At 57.4% G+C, this 20,170-nt stretch overlaps 1 protein-coding gene across 6 annotated transcripts in view; it reads right to left on the reverse strand.

Moving 5' to 3' along the window:
- Nucleotides 1-4,256: 4,256 nt before the first annotated feature.
- The window catches only part of NADK (NAD kinase), a 30,195-nt gene continuing 14,281 nt past the window's right edge, over nucleotides 4,257-20,170 (reverse strand). For 2 of the 6 annotated variants that reach the window (XM_010352573.2, XM_030942199.1), the window contains exons 2-12: nucleotides 17,994-18,212; nucleotides 15,610-15,693; nucleotides 10,810-10,939; nucleotides 10,121-10,229; nucleotides 9,877-9,962; nucleotides 8,965-9,067; nucleotides 7,576-7,730; nucleotides 7,316-7,415; nucleotides 7,083-7,240; nucleotides 6,604-6,686; nucleotides 4,262-6,095 (exon numbers count right to left, since the gene is read on the reverse strand). In XM_010352573.2, the coding sequence (XP_010350875.1) occupies nucleotides 5,945-6,095; nucleotides 6,604-6,686; nucleotides 7,083-7,240; nucleotides 7,316-7,415; nucleotides 7,576-7,730; nucleotides 8,965-9,067; nucleotides 9,877-9,962; nucleotides 10,121-10,229; nucleotides 10,810-10,939; nucleotides 15,610-15,693; nucleotides 17,994-18,172 (1,338 nt within the window). In that variant the 5' untranslated portion in view covers nucleotides 18,173-18,212 and the 3' untranslated portion in view covers nucleotides 4,262-5,944. The other 4 variants (XM_010352572.2, XM_010352576.2, XM_030942201.1 and 1 more) reach the window with 4 other exon arrangements.

Consider the following 20,170-nt stretch of genomic DNA (forward strand, 5'->3'; position numbering starts at 1 on the left):
GTCTCGATCTCCTGACCTCGTGATCCACCTACCTTGGCCTCCCAAAGTGTTGGGATTACAGGTGTGAGCCACTGCACCTGGCCTCTCAAAATTTTTATAGCAAATCCTTACATTTCATGAGGGACCTTGGATTTTATTTTATTTTTGAGATGGCGGATCTCACTACTTTGCCCAGGCTAGGCTCAAACTCAGGACTCTCTGGTCTCAGCCTCTGGAGGAGCTGGGTCTGCAGGTGGCCGTCACTGTGCTGGGCTTGGGATGTGCATTTTAATGATTTTGGAATAGTGTCTGGGAAGCCTGGGTGCCTTCCTCTCTTCCTCTCCCCAGAAGGACCTCCCACCTGGGTTTCCCAAAGTGTTGGGATTACAGGCGTGAGCCACCATGCCCCACTTCTCTTTGCTATATTGCCTGGGAAGGGTGTATTAATAATTTTTGTTTTAAATTTCTTTTTTTTTTTTTTTTTTTGAGACAGAGTCTTGCTCTGTCGCCCAGGCTGGAGTGCAGTGGCGGGATCTCGGCTCACTGCAAGCTCCGCCTGCCGGGGTCACACCATTCTCCTGCCTCAGCCTCCCGAGTAGCTGGGACTACAGGCACCCGCCACCACGCCCAGCTAATTTTTTTTTTTTTTTTGTATTTTTGGTAGAGATGGAGTTTCACCGTGTTAGCCAGGATGGTCTCAATCTCCTGACCTCGTGATCCACCCACCTTGGCTTCCCAAAGTGCTGGGATTACAGGTGTGAGCCACCGCGCCCGGCACTTCTTAGCTATTTATATTCTTCCTTGAGTCATCGGTTTCTGCCCTTTGACAATTTTTCTATTAGTGTTTTGTGTCAATTATATGAGCTTTGTATTGAGAACATCGAGCTGTTGTGTTACTGCAAATGTTTTCCCGCCTGCATGCCGTGGTCTGTCATGTATTTCAGTGAATTTCTATCCACACGATGTGGAGTCAGTTAGGAATCAGGAAGCCCTCGCTGTGCTGTGTGGGAGACTGATGGGTCCAGGCGCTATTCAAACCCTACCTCCAAAGTGCATCCCTGGCTCCCGGGGACCTTCTGGGTTGTGCTGCCCTGCGACATGGCTGGGTAGAGTCCTCCACACAGCCTCCCTGGCCTCCCCACTACCTGCTGACCTCAGGGCAGGGTCTACCCAGGCTGAGGGGCCCATGGGCTGTGGGATTCCTCTCCTCTGCCTTCAGGGCCTGGATGATCTTCTAGAAGGCAGGAAGGAAAGTGGTCATGGCTAGCTCTGTTCTGCCCGCTTCTGGGTCCCCCCGGCCCACAGGCTCCTCCATGTCCCCCAGCCAGCCTCAGTCTGGGTCTGGGCTCCCACTCAGCAGGGAGGGTGAGACCTGCCAGCCCAGAGGAGCTGAAGTTTCCCAAGGGGCGTTGAGGACAGCAGGGAGGTGTGGGGTGTGAACAGAGGCCCCAGAGAATGGGGTCTGTGCCAAGGCCCCACGGATGGGGAGGAAGAGGGGAGGGTCCCCACCTGGAGACCCAGCCTGCAGGCCACTCGGCCACCTGTCCAGCGGTGGGGGAGCAGGCAGCCGCTCATGCCCCTGCAATTTGTCCTCATCAGCAGGTGGGGAAAGAGGCCGGGGAGTTCTCCAGGCCAAGGTCACTCATGGGCAAGTTCCTGCAGCCTTCAGATCCTCCATACTCAGGGCCACTCATGCTTTCCTGGGCCCTTTGCTGGTTTGGAGGAACCGTCCTGTTTCCCAGAGTGCACTGCGTGTCTCTGAGTGTGTGAGTGTGTGCGCCTCAGTGTGAGTGCACTGCGTGTCTCTGAGTGTGTGAGTGTGTGGCCTCAGTGTGTGAGTGCACTGCGTGTCTCTGAGTGTGTGAGTGTGTGCGCCTCAGTGTGTGAGTGCACTGCGTGTCTCTGAGTGTGTGAGTGTGTGCGCCTCAGTGTGTGAGTGCACTGCGTGTCTCTGAGTGAGTGTGTGAGTGTGTGCGTCTCAGTGTCTGAGTGTGTGTGTGCGTGTGTGCGTCTCAGTGTCTGAGTGTGTGAGTGCACTGCGTGTCTCTGAGTGTGTGCGTCTCAGTGTCTGTGTGTGTGCGTGTGTGCGTCTCAGTGTCTGAGTGTGTGAGTGCACTGCGTGTCTCTGAGTGTGTGAGTGTGTGCGTCTGTGTCTGAGTGTGTGTGTGCGTGTGTGCGTCTCAGTGTCTGAGTGTGTGAGTGTGTGCGTCTCAGTGTCTGAGTGTGTGAGTGTGTGCGTCTCAGTGTCTGAGTGTGTGTGTGCGTCTCAGTGTCTGAGTGTGTGAGTGTGTGCGTCTCAGTGTCTGAGTGTGTGTGTGCGTCTCAGTGTCTGAGTGTGTGAGTGTGTGCGTCTCAGTGTCTGTGTGTGTGCGTCTCAGTGTCTGAGTGTGTGAGTGTGTGCGTCTCAGTGGTGTCCATGTGTATTTTTCTTTGTGTGTGAGTCTGTGTGTAGTATGTTTGTGTCTGAGTGTGTGTGTCTCAGTGTCTGAGTGTGTGCGTCTCAGTCTCTGAGTGTCTGAGTGCGTCTCAGTGACTCAGTCTCTGAGTGTGTGCGTCTCAGTGGCGTCCATGTGTATTTTTCTGTGTGTGTCTGTGTGTGGTGTGTTGGTGTCTGTGTGTGGTGCCCGTGTGTCTCAGTGGTGTTCACGCATGTTTTTCTGTGTGGTGTGTGTGTGTGTCAGTCTGTGTGTGTGAGTGTGTGTCCATCTTTTTGTCTGGCCTCCTGTCCCCTCTGCACGGAGCAGCTGGGTGGGGATCCTGGTCCTGGGGCTTATCAGCAGGATATGGGCATGGGGCAGCCCTGAGTGAGGCCCGAGCACAGGCCCCAAGTGCCTCCTGCACAGGGTGGCTGAGCCAGCTCCTCTGTGGCTCCCAGGTCCCCACCACCCCTGATTGGGTACTGCCTGTCCTGGCCACCCACTCCTGCCCACCCTGCTCTCTGCAGGGGCCTCCTTCCTCTTTCCTGTGCGAGTCCTGGTGGTGGAGGCTCCTAAGGAGGTTGTGGCCTCAGTTTACTGCCTGCCTGGGCTCCTTGGTGTTACCAGACCCTGAAGGCAGCCTATGCCCTGGTCAAGATCCTTCTGGGGCGGGATGTGCTGGAAACGGCTGAACCATGCGGTGACGTACCAGCTCCTGCCGTCCCTGACATCCCCAGCACTGCCAACCTTCCCTGGGCTCCTCCGGCCAGCTCCTCTACCATACCCTCCCCACCTTGCTCTCCCCCAACCGGAATTCCAGCTCCAGGGTCGCAGCCTCCTGGGCTCCCAGCAGAACAGGCCTCACCCAGACCCCGCAGGAGCTGCAGGAATTGGGCTGGGTCTTTGGGCCTGGCTGCAGCCCCTTCTGACCTGACCTGAGGAGACACCATGGCTGTGGGAGGCAGGGTGAGGGTGCCAGGCCCAGCACAGAGGTGCCCAGGGCGCAGGCTGGCACTGGCCTGGCAGAGACCCTGGATGCCGCCGCTTCAGGATCGAAAAGGTTTCCAAGCCCCAGAGCCTGAGCTCGGCAGCCCCCGAAGATGTCTTGGGGCCTTGTGCTCCCCAAAGCTGGGAAGCTTAAGGCTTGATCCACAGCCTCTTCCAGGCCGGGGAGGCAGAGGTGCTCCAGGTCAGTAGGAAGGGGCCCACAGCCCAGGCTTTCACGTCCCCAAAACGGTGCAGGGTGCTGGTGGTGCAGGTGCCCATGGGGTGGTCATTTTGGTCTCTCCTGGCCTTGCACACATGTAGCACAGATTGGCTCCGGGCAAAGCCTTGAACCACATTCATCTGGGCCTTGTTAGGACAACAGGGATGGTGTGGGGTCGCGGGGGTGGGGGGTTGGGGGGAGGACCACATCGCTGGAGGGAGGGAGGCCGATGTCGGTGCCCAGGCTGGGCCCAGGGGACAGCGGGTCCTCACCTGGCTTGTGGCTGCCCGAGTTAGGCAGCCCGGATGGAGGGGCCCTTCCAGCCCTGCTGGCCCCGGGGATGCAGGGACTCAACGCCCCCTGGTCTCAGTGGCTCTTCCAGGAGAAACACAGCCTGCCCGAGGCAACATCACCCCACGATTTTGAGTCCCTCTGTCTACCCCTCCCCCCGCCAGGGCAGTGCCCCCTTGCCCAGAAGAGGCAGCAGCACTCCCAGCCCCTGGGGCACCACACAGCCCCTTGGGGAGGACGCCCTGCCGGCCCTACACTCAGGGATGGGCATTTCGGGGCCAGGATTTAATGGGGGTGACCCTGCCCGACCCCTCTATGTTGGTTACAAGGCGTCAGAAGAAAGGTGTTATTAACCCAGCTTCTTTTTTACAAGTCTTGTTTATTGAAAGGATCTGAAAATCGTAATAAGGCTTTCAATGACATTTAATAAATTTTCAAGAAATTAATATGAAACATTAAAATTTACGTCAAAAATCCAAAGTTTTCTAGATCATTTCCGTCTCGTGCTGCTTTAGAGCTCAGTTCATACGTTTTTTCTTCAGATGAGCGGCTGGAATTCTGAACACTGCTGTCTTCCGGCCCTGACGCTGGGTGCTGGTCCCTCTCTCCTCCTAAGCCCACGGCTGGGCCTCCCCTGTGCCCAGGGTCACAGCGGACTTAATGCCAGGCCCGCTGCCCAGAATCACACTCGGGGTTTTTGGACGCTCAAGTCTGCTGATGTTGAGGTGCCCAGAAGAGGGTGAGCAGGGAGACACATGCCTCGGAGAACGTGCCCAGGCTGGGCCGCGTGGCTGCGGGAAGCTCACCGGCGGCGGCGAATGTTTTGTGCCTTCTTTTTCTTATCAGTCTCCAGCAGATGAGGACAACTTCATGTGCAAAACTCAGAGCAGTTACTCAAAAAACAGACGCCCGGGCAGCAGTAACCAGGACACCAGGCTCTGACCACGGCCTCCACACACTTGTGCCCATGGAAGAGGCGTGTGCCAGGGTAGCAGCACCCATAGGCACCACAGCTGCCGGTGCTTTGCAGGCTGGAGACTCATGGCAGAGGCAGGAGGAGAATTAGTGTGTTGAGTCCCTCGCTATGTTCATGTCAAAAATTCTCATTACAGTTGCAAGATAAAAGGGATCACGATCACTAGCCCCGGAAATCCCCATCTCCTGGACCATCAGGATCGCACTGAACAGAATGGTCCCCGAATGGTCCCTGAAGACAGCATGGTGCAGAACACAAATGTAAACACTTAATGGCAGACAACTCCCTGCCCTGGAAATCTTCACAAAAGCGTGTACAAGAAAAGATGCACATAAGCACTTCAGAAACTCTAAAAGAATCTCTAAAAAGTATATACAGGATTTAAACCCCTTCCTGGGAGCGGAAGCTACGTGAGGAATGTGTGGGTCGCCAGTGATGCCAGCCCCATTCCCACTGAGGGTCCCAGACTCAGTGCTGGCCTCGAGCGGGGAGGGCCGGACAGCAGGGGACGCATCCAACCCTCCCCAGAAACTGAGCAGAACAAAACAACCTTGCCAGCCACCAGCAAGACCAGACTTTTCAACAGCGTCTCCGCCGGGGGTTTCCCTGCAGAAGTTTTAAGGAGAGGTGCAGGCCAAGGGGAAAAGCATCGCAGCTCAAGGAAGGTTTTTGGCTGAGACATTTATTTTTAACGTTGAAGGACAGGCCGAGTCATTCCGACCCCTCTGAATTCCAATCGACTGATTTGTGGAAAAATATCCTGGCATGGAATTACGGCAGCTGGAGGCTGTGCTCCAGGGACCCCCCATGGGGTCAGTGGGACAGAAGCACTCCCAGCCCATTGCTCACTGCTGCTTTAGAAAAGCAAAAAAAGTCAGATTTAAAATATTAAAAAAAACAGCTGATCTGGACAGAAGGGCAGACCCAGGCTCTGACCCAGGCTACAGGAAGGAAGTGGCCGTGCCATTGAGACAGAGGCGGTCACAGACACACACAGATTGGTCTGTCCCCAGAGGGCGCTTGGAGGGCAGAGAAGAAGACAGCGGAAGGATTCCGGCCTGGACAGGGCTCGACCTAGCCCTCCTCCTCCTCCTCCTCCTCGAAGTGGGTTTGCTTCTTCCGGACGTTCCAGTGCAGGCACTGCGCGAGGCTCTCAAACCAGTCGCTCACGGGGTCCCGCACGCAGATGGAGGGGAGCGGGTAGCATGAGGTAGTGATGCTGATGCTGGGGCGGGAGAGCAGCCGCCTGAGCCAGGGCTTCCAGAAAGGCCCGCCCCAGCCAAGAACCCTCCCTCCCTCCCCGGGAATGGCTGGGACTCTTTTCCTGAGGGGCCAGGCAGCCCCTCCCTGAGGCAGGCTTGAGGGGTGCCCCATGGGTGCTGGGACAGAGCCGCCCCAGGTCCTGGAGGGAACGGTGCAGGGAACTGACAAGCTCTGCCCGGGGGCCCTCAGGGGTGAGGTCCCAGGGGATGGGGGAGGGCAGCCCTCATGCAAGGGTGGGCAGCTGTGCGGGGGGGGCACCCTCAGGCCTCTGCTGGGGTCACACTTGCATGTGCCACCGTATGTGACCTGCTGCCGCCGGCACGCGTGCCCTGTGACACTCTAAGACCCAGGGACTCAGGCCCTGTGGTGCTCTAGGGGACAAGCTGTGTCTACAGACCAACCCCAAGAGCGCAGGCACCGCCCAGGGAGGAGGTTGGCAGGCAGTGCCCAGCCCGGCCTGCAGCCCACACCTGTCTCCGTGGCGGATCTCTTGTCTCTTCCGTCCGTCGAAGGACACCCATGCTGTGTTCCTTGCTTCAGGTGACAGCATGATCTGAGGGTCAAGCAGGGAGAGGGGTGGGCCCCCCGCTGTGGGGAGGACACTTCTAGGCACCCACCCCCGAGTGCTCGCCAGAGGCCAAAGGTTGGGCAGCTCTGACCCTGCCTTGCGGACGGTGGAGTGTGCATCTTACAGGCACTGGCCCAGCTCAGCACCGCCAGAGACCAACAATGGCGGGAAGCCCCTCAGACCCGGGCCCCGGGCACCTGGTGGACAGATCTCGGGCACCAGCAAGGCAGGCTTGCATCTGAGGGCACGGACGGCCCTAGGATGGTGAGGCCATGTCTGAGGCTGAAGCCAGCACGGCAGAGCCGAGCGCTAGGTCCGGGCTTTGTGCTGCATGGGGTCAAATGACTCACAAACCGGAAAAGGAGCGTCGTTGGCTCTGACCTTCAGCTCGACCCCTGCGGGGACCACGATGGGCCGGAAGGACAGCGAGTGGGGGCAGATGGGCGTGATCATGATGGCCGGCACGTTGGGGTGGATCATGGAGGCCCCGGCCGCGGCCGCATACGCCGTGCTGCCCGTCGGGGTGGACACGATCACTCCTGACAGGGACAGGCGCAGGCGTCACTCCCGCCCGAGGGACGCTCAGGGCCCCAGGACAGCGCTGCGGGCCTTACCGTCGCCCTGCACCGTGGTGATGAGGTGTCCATCCAGGTAGACGTCCACGTTGGACAGGTAGGAGGAGGGGCCTCTGTCAATCACCACCTCATTCAGGACCTGGAGGGGATGACAGCATTGCACACTCAGGGTGGGTGGGGCCGCACAGCTCACAGACACCGCTGTCCCACCCAGCTGGGCTCTGCGGAAGGCCCTCACCCCTGGGACCCAAGTCCCCCCACCCCGGGCCCCTCACCGAGGCCGAGGTGCCTCCACTCACCTGGTACTGCATGGCCTGCTTCCCAACATCCATGTCCAGGCCTGCAGCCCGTGAGCCATTCTCACCCAGCCCGTTGTGCACCGTGGTCTTCTTCCCCCGGAGCTCCTTCACCACCCTGACCTTCAGCCGGCTCCGAAGAACAACAGCTGCGTTCCCTGAGGTCCGGCAGGAGTCAGAGGGCATCAGAGGGCACGTGTCAGAGGGTGTCAGCGGGCATCAGTGGGAGTCGGAGGGTGTCAGAGGGCGTCAGTGGGAGTCAGAGGGCGTCGGAGGGAGACCGAGGGCGTCGGAGGGCGTCAAAGGGCATCGGAGGGTGTCAGAGGGCGTCAGAGGATGTCAGAGGGCGTCAGCGGGAGTCGGAGGGCATCAGAGGGCGTCGGAGGGAGACAGAGGGCAGCGGAGGGCGTCAGAGGATGTCAGAAGGTATCAGCGGGAGTCAGAGGGAGTCGGAGGGCGCACGTCAGCAAGGCCGGCAGGGTCGGAGCCCAGCCCAGGGAGGCCGGAGGGGTCAGGGTCCCTTTCTGCTCCCAAGTTGACACTTCTGTGCCTTTTTTTTTTTTTTTTTTTTTTGAGACGGAGTCTCGCTCTGTCGCCCAGGCTAGAGTGCAGTGGCGCGATCTCGGCTCACTGCAAGCTCCGCCACCCGGGTTCCCGCCATTCTCCTGCCTCAGCCTCCTGAGTAGCTGGGACTACAGGCGCCCGCCACCGCGCCCGGCTAATTTTTTGTATTTTTAGTAGAGACGGGGTTTCACCATGGTCTCGATCTCCTGACCTTGTGATCCGCCCGTCTCGGCCTCCCAAAGTGCTGGGATTACAGGCGTGAGCCACCGCGCCCGGCCTTTTTTTTTTTTTTGAGACAGAGTCTCACTCCAGTCACCCGGACTAGAGTGCAGTGGTGCGATTTCGGCTCACTGCAACCTCTGCCTCCTGGGTTCAAGTGATTCTCCCACCTCAGCCTCCCAAGTAGCTGGAACTACAGGCGCGCATCACCACGCCCGGCTAATTTTTGTATTTTTAGTACAGATCGGGTTTCACCGTGTTGGCCAGGATGGTCTCATCTCTTGACCTCGTGATCTGCCCGCCTCGGCCACCCACAGGGCTGGGATTACAGGTGTGAGCCACCATGCCCGGCCGACACTTCTGTGCCTTCTGAGTGAGAATCAGCTCACTTCTGCCCAACAGGCAGGGCAGCTTCAACCTGTGATCTGCTGAAGCTTCTCAGTATTAGTAAAAAAGGTTTGAACCACTCAAGATTTAGAAATCCCTGAATCTAGAAACCTTTCAATGTTTGCTCCATGCATCATTAAATAAAACAAACCCTCCACAACCAAGCGAGATGACAGCCCCAGGATCAGAGCTGCTTGTGGGCTCCAGAACGTTCCAACTCACCCTCTATCACCTGAGTAACTTGGGACTGAAAGTTCTCAAAGCTGAACGGGGTCAGGAAGCCCAGGGAGCCCAGGTGGAAGGCCATGACCGGAGGGACGCTGCCCTGTGAGCCGACGGAGAGGTCATTCAGCGCCCAGGCCGTGCACTCCCGCACCACCCAGCTTTCCACCGGACCTCAGGAGGGACCCAGCTCTGTGGGGACAGCACCTCTGACCCTCTGCAAGAGGGACTGGCCATGTGGACGAGCAGAGGGGGACGTCCCAGGCCAGGGTGGGCTGGGCCACCAGGGCCAAGGTTGGTGTGGGGAGCTGGTGAGAAACAAAGGCAGCAGAGCTGACCAGCCCCCTGGGCATGGAGGGCAGGGGAGCCAGCGGGGGCGGGTGGGAGGCAGCCTCAGGGTCAGAGCTCTACTGGGCATGGAGGGCAGGGGAGCCGGCAGGGCTGGGTGGGAGGCAGCCTTGGGGTCAGAGCCTCGCGCCCCACAGGTGCTAATGGGGAGATGAGGAGGAGAGCAGGGTGGGCTGCGGGCATTTCCGGGTGTCACCAACATGCAGCAGGCCAAGGGCAGAGCCAGGGTCCCCCACACAGTGTGGCCCTACAGCCCAGGGGGAGAGCCATGCTGCCGAGAAACCAGGAAGAAGAGCTCAAGGGAGGCCCGGAGGGGATGGGCCAGTAGGCAAGGTCGTTTCCCAGGACCTGCTGCCCTGCACCACTCTCTCCTGTCCCAGGCGGGCTCTGGCCACCCCCAGCTGTAGCACTGTGTCCACATGGGACTCGGTGCTGGCCCCTCTAGATGACTGCTCTCACATACAGCTATAGGGTGAAAAGTAACGGAAGCCGTGGTCGCGAGCCCCTCGTCACGCGGCACCTAGACTAGAACCTGGTGCGCGTCCGGAAACGTCAGCGCTTCACCTGGAAGAGCGAGGAAGCGTACAGCAGCGTCCCGTCTCCCCCCAGGCAGATGATGAAGTCTATCTGATTGGAAATGTCATCATAATCTAGGAAACACAAAGCAAAACCAAGAAGAGGCTGTCACACGGTGGCCCCTCCGTAGTCCAGTGCGCAGACACCAATGGTGAGGGCAACAGTGCCAGAAGCTTCTGCTGGGGCAGGGAACTGTGCTGGAGAACCAAGGACAGAGCTGCCAACAGCCCACCTTCTCGAAAGGTACAGAATTTCTTCTTCACGGCCCCAAAGCTTTCATCGCTGGCGATGGCCGGGTCTTCCAGCACTTTCTTTTCCACATACACGATCATGTTGTTCTCCTGGAAGCAAAGTGCCAACCTGCTCATTCCACCTGCAGACCCCACCCTCCTGCAGGGAGGTTCCTGACTCATGGGTGTTGGAATCAGAGACCTGGCGCCGTGGCCTGCATGCCCACCCCTCCCAAGCTGACGCTGAAGCTTCATCACCGATGCACCAGGATTAAGCAGCAGCACCTTTAAGAGATGATTGGGCGGAGGGGCTCCCTTCTCAGGAACTAAGGCTGTTGTTATTTCGGTTTCCCAGCTCTTTCGTGCCACGCCCCCCACGCCTGCTCTTCTGCAGAAGAAGACATGGCAGGAAGGCCCACGCCAGATGCAGCCCCTTGATCTTGGACTTCCCGGCCTCCAGGGCCATGAGCCCATCCGGCTCACTGTTGATCACCCAGTCTGGTGCTTGTCATGGCAGCACACACAAACCCAGACACGTGGGCAGATTCCTGCTCGGTCCCCAGTTCCAGACAAGTAGTCGTTTCCCAGCACTTGAGGTGGTTCCCGTGGTCTCACGGGGCAGCGATACGGACGGAGGCCCCCCCACAACTGCATGTGCACCCCAGGCCCTGTTCCCCCCCGCCCCACGTGCCTCCATGAGGTGCGTGCAGAGCTCCTTGAATGGCTGCAGTAGGCTGGCATCTCTCATCTTCTTGATGACAAGGACACTCTTCGGAGACTTGTTCCACGTCAGCCGCTGGCTTGCAGGGTCCTGAATGTGCCTTTAGGGGAGGAGAAAAGAGTTCACACCAGCAGTGATCTCCACCTTGTGGAAAAGGTGTATGACTTAGAAAATAAAAAAAAACTTTAAAAAGGTGTTTTCACCTCCCAGGGAAATGCGCTCAGTGGCCACGGGCAGGGCTGAGGGTCGCACCGGTACCCCCAGCCACCTGGTGCCAGGGGCCTGGCCACAGAGACAGGGTCAGGGGTCAGTAGGGTCCTGAATGACCACCTCACAGCTTCTTGGCCCATCACACGCAGGCTCAGGCCCACACTCCCCACCCGGGCACCGCACTGACCCAAGCGCACGCACCGCTGCCCTTCAGAGCCCCCAGCCGCTTGCCTGCCTGGCTCCTCAGTGATGCTGGCGGGGCAGAAATGACCACGGAAGCCCATGGCCGGGCCACTCTTTGCTTGGTGCCCTCCTCAGGCCCCCACAAAAACCCAAACCAGCTGATGTGGGGATTCCGTCCCTAGGATCCCCTGCACACGGTTTCTGGCCCCACGTGAGTCCAGGACCCCTCAAGGACCCGCTTCCTGCCCTGCACACAGCTCACTGCATCCCGCATGAACGGACTTGAACCTCACTCACTCTCACAGTAAAAATCACAGGTTTAAAAGTCCGTGGCGGCCCTGACACAGCTGCCTGTGCTTTGCTGGCTCCGACCCTGACGCTGTGCCCGGTGTTTCTCCATAGGCAGGGCCCGCCCCGGTGGGATTCCCATTACCACGTCAGTCACAGAAAGCATCCCAGCCCAGAACCAGGAACACCCACCACGGAGCCTGCTCCTGTTTCCAGAAGCCAAGGGAGGGCGCAGTGGGGCTAGACACCATGGTCAGCGCTTACCACCTGTCCTCAGCCCCACGGGGCGAGTTCTTAAACCACCACGCTGGCCAGCTAGTTCCAAGTTGCCCAATCGAGAAAGCTGCTGCCTGCCATGCCTCTTCCCAGCAGTGACCTCCCCGGGAGTGTGACCGTCCCACGAACAACCCCCAGAACCACAACACAGACGCCAATGGCAGCCACAGGGCCACGGACCTCAGCCCATCGCTCGTCAGCACTCACCCTGCACAGGCATTACTGGGAGGCGTGGGGTCACTCATACCATCCCCTATAAGTTCAGCACCTGTCCCGGGTCACACATGTGGCTTGCGAGGCGGCCCCTGCCTGCTGGGAGCCAGCCGGCGTGTCCACAGTATCCAGGCCATGCTTGGCGAACACACGGCTGCCGCATCGGCATGGTCCTGACTGTGCGCCCACACTAGAAGCCTAAGCTCTGTATACTCAAAACTCAAAGCAAAACGCAATTATGATGCGACTTGGTAAAGCTGTTGTAAAAGCACCTAAGTCAAGAGCTTCCTACACTTACAAAAATCAAACAAAACCAAACCCAGTTTCCTCATTGGTCACATGGTCTTCCTGCTTAATCCCTACTGAAAAAAAGTCCTCAGTTCAGCAGCAAAGAGGCCACACTTCAGCTCCCTGCTCCTACCTGAGCCGGGCAGGACCAAGCCCTCTGTTCCCATGGCCTCAGACCTGGCCAAGTACCCAGCCTCCAGCCTTGCCCAGCGCTGCGCCAGCCACTCAGGCCTGCAGAACCTGCTGGGCCAAAGGGAAGGTGCCCTCAGGTCACAGTCAGGTGGAAGGGCGTTCCCTCCCAGCCCCCTCCCAGCCCGCTGCATCACTCTGCTTGGCTCTGGCCCAAGGGCGTGCAGGTGGCTCACAGTCCTCTGGCCTAGTCAGCCAGCAAAGCCCATGCCCTGCACATGACTCCCCTGCTCTCCTTCCCATGGTCACCACTGACCCAGTGGCCCGGCCTACACCCCTTCCAGCCCTGAGGCTCAGCTGAGCCCAGTCAGAGCCACTGGCAGCAGCGTCGTGCACGGGCCTAGGCACCCACCGCTCTGCGTGACCACAAACCAGCGCCTCGACCTCTTCCTGGATCACCTGCAAAGCAGGACACCAGCCCTTGCAGGCACACAGGGCTGTGGGTGTTGCAGAGGGCAGGGGGTGGCGTGAAGCCAGCACGGCCACAGCCTGGCCCACCTGGCCAGTTCTGAGTGTCTCACACATGGGTGGCTACACACACTGTGACACATGGACACTCACGCACCTCCACAACACATGCCAACCAGTTCCCTGGACAACAGAACAGGAAGCGGGTGCCCTCCTCACCAGCCCCCCACAGGGTCTTGCTCTGGGCTATCAGGGAAGACGTGAGGTCAGATGCATGGGAAGCCCCGCCCTCCACAGCGGGGATGGGAAGCAGGGAGGTTAGGATTCCAGAGACACAGAGGCGTGCTCCCATGGGGGGACCGAGAAAGCTGCGTGCCCCTCAAGGCTGCCCCACAGCCCCACTGCCTCCTCCTCCTGCTGGGCTGTCTGACCTCGGGCAGCTCGGGGACCACCAAGCGCACCCTGGTCTGAGGGCTAAGGCAGAACACGCACCCTTCCAGTGACCCCGGCCCGGCCCCAGTGACTGATGGCTGCTGAAGGCAGTGGCTGAGATGCGAGTGATGAAGGAGCGGCTCTCCCAGGACCAGGAAGTGCAGGGAGGGCACCAGGCAGCTGGGGGGGGAGGGGTAGAGGCCCAGGGGGGGGTGCCAGGGACAGCAACCACAGGACGGCAGGACGGGGCTACGGTGGGGCCGGGAGGGCAGTGGAGCACTCTGGGTCACACACGTGGCTGCTGTGCAGGGAAGGGATGGTGAGGCCGTGGCGAGCGGTCAGCAGTCCACACAGCGGAGGGCAGCTGGGCAATAGTGCAGGGGAGCTGTTTGTATATTTTGGGGTCAAAGTGACAGAATCAGAAGATGGACTGGATGGGGGAATGCAAACAGGGGTCAGGTCCCCTGCCTCAGGCATTTGGCAGCAGTGACAGGTCACAGACACTCCAGGAACCAGCGGCACTGAGAGGGCTGGGCCTCAAAAGCACGAGTGCGAGTACTTCCATCCTAAGGGGCTGCCCTCAGCGTCTGGAGGTGGCAAGGCCGACCCCCATCCTGCCTGGGACGCGTGCTGCCACGGTGCCCCCAGTTTGCAGAGCAGCTCCTCGGATGGCCCCCCCATGGCTCGCCTGGACCTGACCTTCAGTGACAGCCCAGGGCTGGCTGGGGCCTCTGTCCCTACTGTACGCCCCCAGCCTCCACTGCACTGGTGCCTGTCAGCAAAGGGCCGTGCAGCGGCCGCCGCCAGTAGCCCAGAAAGTGCAATGACATGGCCGTGTTGCGCTTTCTGGTCATCAGTCCCCCAGCAGCCCTCGCACCGGAGCACTAGGCCCTCCCGCATGGTTCTCCCTTGGAGAAAGTGAAGTGTGCACGACTCCGTGGAGGAGGAGGCCCTGAAGAGAGCTCGTTCTGCACAGAGGCCGGAGAGCTGAGGCACCAGTCCCAGAAGCAAAGGGTTCTCTGGGGAAGAGGCGATGATGACATCTACCAGGTGCAGAATACAACTCTCAGAGCTGGCTGGGTGCTCACTTTTTTTCTTTGGAGACGGTCTTGCTCTGTTGTCCAGGCTGGAACGCACTTTGCATAATCCCTGCAACCTCAACCTCCCAGGCTCAGGTGATCCTCCCACCCCAGCCTCCTCAGCAACTGGACTACAGGTGTGTGCAACCATGCCTGCTACTTTTTGTATTTTTCTTTTTTGAGTCTGAGTCTTGCTCTGTTGCCCAGGCTGGAGTGCAACGGTGCGATCTTCAGCTCACTGCAACCTCTGCCTCCCAGGTTCAAGCAGTTATCTGTCTCAGCCTCCCAAGTAGCTGGAATTATAGGCGCCCACCACCACGCTTGGCTAATTTTTGTATTTTTAGTAGAGACAGGGTTTCACCATATTGGTCAGGCTGGTCTTGAACTCCTGACCTCGTGATCCGCCCGCCTTGGGCCCCCAAAGTGCTGGGATTACAGGTGTGAGCCGCCGCGCCCGGCCGAGTTTTGTATTTTTTGTAGGGATGAGCTTTCACCATGTTGCCCGGGCTGGTCTCAAACTCCTGGGCCCAAGATCTGCCTGCTTTGGGCTCCCACAGTACTGGAACTGCAGATGTGAGCCACCGCGCCCAGCCCGGATTATAATTCTTTACACATAAAGCCCAGATATCAGATCTATCACTGTTGCATGTTTCCCATAAGACACTGTGATGGGCCTCCAGGCAGAATATGTTGACAGACTGAACCATCAAACAGCAAACGCAACCCACCCCAGAACTCTCACTCTTAGAAACAAAAAAAGCAGCCCTGAGGATCTCACACGGACGCCGCACCCACGGGCTGTGACCCGGTCTCCAGGCTGCCCTGAGGATCTCACACGGACGCCGCACCCACGGGCTGTGACCCGGTCTCCAGGCTGCCCTGAGGATCTCACACGGACGCCGCACCCACGGGCTGTGACCCGGTCTCCAGGCTGCCTGGTGTCTGCCGCCCATGACCCCGGCTTGCTTGCCATCCACCTTCTCAAAGCCACTGGAGAAGCCACAGCTGGGGAGCCCCTGCTCGGATGCCTGCACTCAGGGGGTTCAGGCAAGACATCCATGTGGCTTTTTTCTTTTTGTTTAAATGACCTAAACTAAAACATGTATTTCTCACGTGAAGTGCTAGAATCTTCCTCCACACAGCGATCCCACAACTCCACCCACATCCCAAGGACTCCCCCCGACCCATGGCCCCCGGCACTCACATGATGGTCTGAGGGTTCTGCAGCACGCAAGCCTTTGGTCCAAAAGTGGTCACCGGGCATGGCCCATGGAGAGAGCGTGTCCTCCTGCGGGGAGAGGGCAGTGTCAGAGCCACCAGAGCCTGAAACCAGACACGCAGTGACAGACACAGATACAGAGGAGGTTACACGCTAAGGCATACATGCAATTTGAAAGATGTCACCTCCATCTGCCCAGCAGCCACGCAACAGCCCTTGGAAGGTTCTGCCCAAGTCCATGGCTGCACTGGAGCGGCACCTGTGAGGAGCACGCATGGCCACGCATCCCTCAGATCATGACCCAAGCCAGGGAGAGCTGCAGCCCAAACAAGGAAAATGCCAGGGCCAGGGCCAGCCTGAGATCAGAATTCTTCAGTGCCTCCCTAGGACCCCTCTCTAGATCTGCATTTGGGACTCAAAACCTTAGACAACATCTCTAAATCGTCTAGATTAAAATTCTAGCAAAAATGTTCATTCTGGATTCATGTCAACAGCCAGGCACGGTGGCTCACACCTGTAATCTTAGCACTTTGGGAGGCCAAGGCGGGCGGATCGCGAGGTCAGGAGATCGAGACCATCCTGGCTAACACGGTGAAACCCCGTCTCTACTAAAATACAAAAAACCCGGGCGAGGTGGCGGCGCCTGTAGTCCCAGCTACTCGGGAGGCTGAGGCAGGAGAATGGTGTAAACCCAGGAGGCGGAGCTTGCAGTGAGCTGAGATCCGGCCACTGCACTCCAGCCTGGGTGACAGAGCGAGACTCCGTCTCAAAAAAAAAAAAAAAAAAAAGAAAAAAAAAAAAGAAGTACATTACAAAATAAGAACTTCACTTACTTAGGAAATTAAAAGATTATTGCGGAAAACAATGTTTCTCAAAGTGGGTGTTGGGATTTAATGTTTGCTTCCCAAGGACGGGCTGTGCTTGGGCGTATTCGCCATCTCCTCCCCCACCTCGCCCTAAAGGTGCCTGTCACCCACGACGGAGGCGACCCCTGACCCAGGGCTGCTGTCATCAGGTTCAGAATGAAACAGAAATGGTGCGTTATGCCAAAGAACCCACAGAAAAAAAAGACCAAAGCAATTCTGTTCACGCAGTCACTGCGCTGGGTGGCCTGGAGGTACAGGGTAACAACCCCGCTGACAAGCGGCATCCGAGAAAAGCTGAGTGGTGACGCGGTGCCTGCGGGGCGAAGGCAGCCACCAGCCCTCGCAGCCTCCTGGCTCAGGCAGTGACTCTGGAGACAGAAAACGTGGGAGCAGCCTGTTTCCCCGTTGCTGCCACCAAGTGAGAGACGCTGCGGGCTCTCCCATCTCACTGAGGGAGGCAGCATGCTCTCTAAGACTCTCTTTCACCAAAAAGCCCCCCTCGCATTTGATAGGCGTGATCCTTCTGTTAGGCAGCGCTGGCTCTGGCAAGCTTCCACCTGAAACTCACCACATTTACTGTCACCAGAACCCAGAGCAACGTCCCCAGGCACCATCACAGCTGCACTTGCGCAGCCACCGTCATGTGAAGCCCGGGGCACTGTTGCTCAAGCAGCATTGTGCAAGGGTGAGCACTGTGGGCACTCTGGGCACAGGAGGGAGACACTTGCCCAACATGTGAGAGGGTTGGGCCCGCCCAAGGCCACACTCACGACTCTGCCTCCACCAGCCCTGCGTCACCATGCAGAGTCCCCCAGCCTTCGCCTCTCAAAACGAGCAGAGCCAAGAGGGATGTCCCCTCACACCCCAGTGACTTATGTGGAGCAAATGTTTCCAGGTTGGGCGCGGTGGCTCACATCTGTAATCCCAACACTTTGGGAGGCCGAGGCGGGAAGATCACCTGAGGTCAGGAGTTCAAGACCAGCCCGGCCAACATGGTGAAAGCCTGTCTCTACAAAAATACAAAAATTAGCCAGGCATGGTGGCGGGTACCTGTAATCCCAGCTACCCAGGAGGATGAGGCAGGAGAATCACTTGAACCCCGGAGGTGGAGGTTGCAGTGAGCCAAGATCGCACCACTGCACTGCAGCCTGGGGGACAGAGCGAGACTCCATCTCAAAAAGAAAAGTTTCCTCTCCAAGTTTGCTTCAGTCTAACATCAAGGGTCAGCATGGGAGCCAGTTAGATGGCTCTGTGCTGATACAGACAGACAAAGAAACATGGTGGCGCCCTGTGCCTGCGCTGGCATCTGTGAACATGGGCCAGGCAGGTGTCCACGGGCCAGGCTCCCCCATCAAGGGCACAGCTTCACCTGGGCAAGGACCCAGCCCCACCTTCTGGATGCATCGACACAGACTACTCAGGAGAATTCTTTGTAATCGTTTTAAGAAGAATATTATGAAATCAGACGAGAAAAAAAAGAGGAACCATCCTTCCTGGTTGTACCTGAACTCCTTGGTGCTCCCCAGGGCAGGCGAGGCAGACAGGCTGCGAGACTTGGCCCGGCCCCGGATGGGGTGGTTGTAACTCCAGGTCTCGTCGCCGTGGCAGGCCGAGCAGCAGTACGCAGCCGCGTCTGAGCTCAATTCCTTATTCATGGTCATTTTTTCTTGTTCCATTTCCATCGTCAGGAAATGAGAACTTCGGTCAGAAAAACAATGATGCCTTAATTTAATAAAATAAATAATGTAAATAAAGTAAATAAATATGTATGAAACAATAATAACTTACACATACATATGTTCCATTTCATCAAGGGGAAAAAATGGCTGAAGTCCAATTTACCAAAGTACTTTGAAAATAGACTGTTTCCATCCCAAAGATATTTAAGAACTACTCCAGGTTTTTGGCTGGGCGCCATGGCTCATGCCGGTAATCCCAGCACTTTGGGAGATGGAGGCGGGCAGATCACCTGAGGCCAGGAGTTCAAAACCAGCATAGCCTGACTGATATGGTGAAAACCCATCTCTACTAAAAATACAAAAATTAGCTGAGCGCCTATAGTCCCAGCTACTCGGGAGGCTGAGGCAGGACAATTGCTTGAACTCAGGAGGTGGAGGCTGCAGTGAGCCGAGATCAATCCAGCCTGGGTGACTACAGCGAAACTTCGTCGCAAACATTTTTTTGTAAAATAATATTAACAAAAACAATTGTTTCTACAAAGAACAAAATAGAAAGTCACACTGTGTGGCCAGGTGTGGTGGCTCCTGCCTGTAAGCCCAGCACTTTGGGAGGCTGGGGAGAGAGGGTCAGTTGAGGCCAGGGCTTGAAGACCACTCTGGGCAACAGAACTCTTCTCTACCAAAAAAACATGAGCCAGGCACAGCGACCCACGAGAGAGACCCTGTCTCTAGAAAAGAAAGATGCCGGCCGGGCGCGGTGGCTCAAGCCTGTAATCTCAGCACTTTGGGAGGCTGAGGCGGGCGGATCACCTGAGGTCGGGAGTTCGAGACCAGCCTGATCAACATGGAAACTCTGTCTCTACTAAAATTACAAAATTAGCCGGGCGTGGTTGCACATGCCTGTAATCCCAGCTACTTGGGAGGTTGAGGCAGGAGAACTGCTTGAACTCGGGAGGTAGAGGTTGTGGTGAGCTGAGATTGTGCCATTACACTCCAGCCTGGGCAACAAGAGTGAAAGAAACTCCGCCTTGGCCGGGCGCGGTGGCTCAAGCCTGTAATCCCAGCACTTTGGGAGGCCGAGACGGGCGGATCACGGGGTCAGGAGATCGAGACCATCCTGGCTAACACGGTGAAACCCCGTCTGTCTCTACTAAAAAATACAGGAAAAAAACTAGCCAGGCGAGGTGGCGGGCGCCTGTAGTCCCAGCTACTCGGGAGGCTGAGGCAGGAGAATGGCGTAAACCCGGGAGGCGGAGCTTGCAGTGAGCTGAGATCCGGCCACTGCACTCCAGCCTGGGCGACAGAGCAAAACTCCGTCTCAAAAAAAAAAAAAAAAAAAAAAAAAAAAAAAAGAAACTCCGCCTCAAAAAAAAAAAAAAAAAAAAAACCTTTCTCGGAAACAATACAGCACATTAATAAGAGAGAGGAAGTGTACAATTTCAAATACCCTAGTCCAGAAAAGCTGACAAAATGGAAACAGCAGATATACTGTGAACTCCATGCCCTGCATTGTACATTCAACACCAATGAAATATTTACCAAACTGACCAATATTAAGCCTCAAAGAAAACTAGTGAGGACAGAAAACCTCATCTTTTTCCTTCTTTCTTTCTTTTTTTGAGACAGGATCCCACCTCAGCCTCCCAAGTAGCTGGGGCTACAAGAGTACGGTACCACGTCCACTAATTTTTCTTCCTTTGGTAGAGACAGGGTCTTGCTAATGTTGCCCAGGCTGGTCTTCAACTCCTGGCCTCAAGTGATCCTCCCACCTCAGCCTCCCAACACAGTGCTAGGATTATAGGCATGAGCCACCATGCCTGGCCTAGAACCTCATCTTTTTTTTTGAGACAGAGTCTCACTCTGTCACCCACGCTGGAGTGCAATGGCATGATCACAGCTCACTGCAAGCTCTGCTTCCCGGGTTCAAGTGATTTTCCTATTGCAGCCTCCCCAGCAGCTGGGACTACAGGCATGTGCCACCACATCCAGCCAGTTTTTTTC

This window comes from Rhinopithecus roxellana, chromosome 12 (assembly GCF_007565055.1).
Source record: "Rhinopithecus roxellana isolate Shanxi Qingling chromosome 12, ASM756505v1, whole genome shotgun sequence".
Lineage (NCBI taxonomy): Eukaryota > Metazoa > Chordata > Mammalia > Primates > Cercopithecidae > Rhinopithecus > Rhinopithecus roxellana.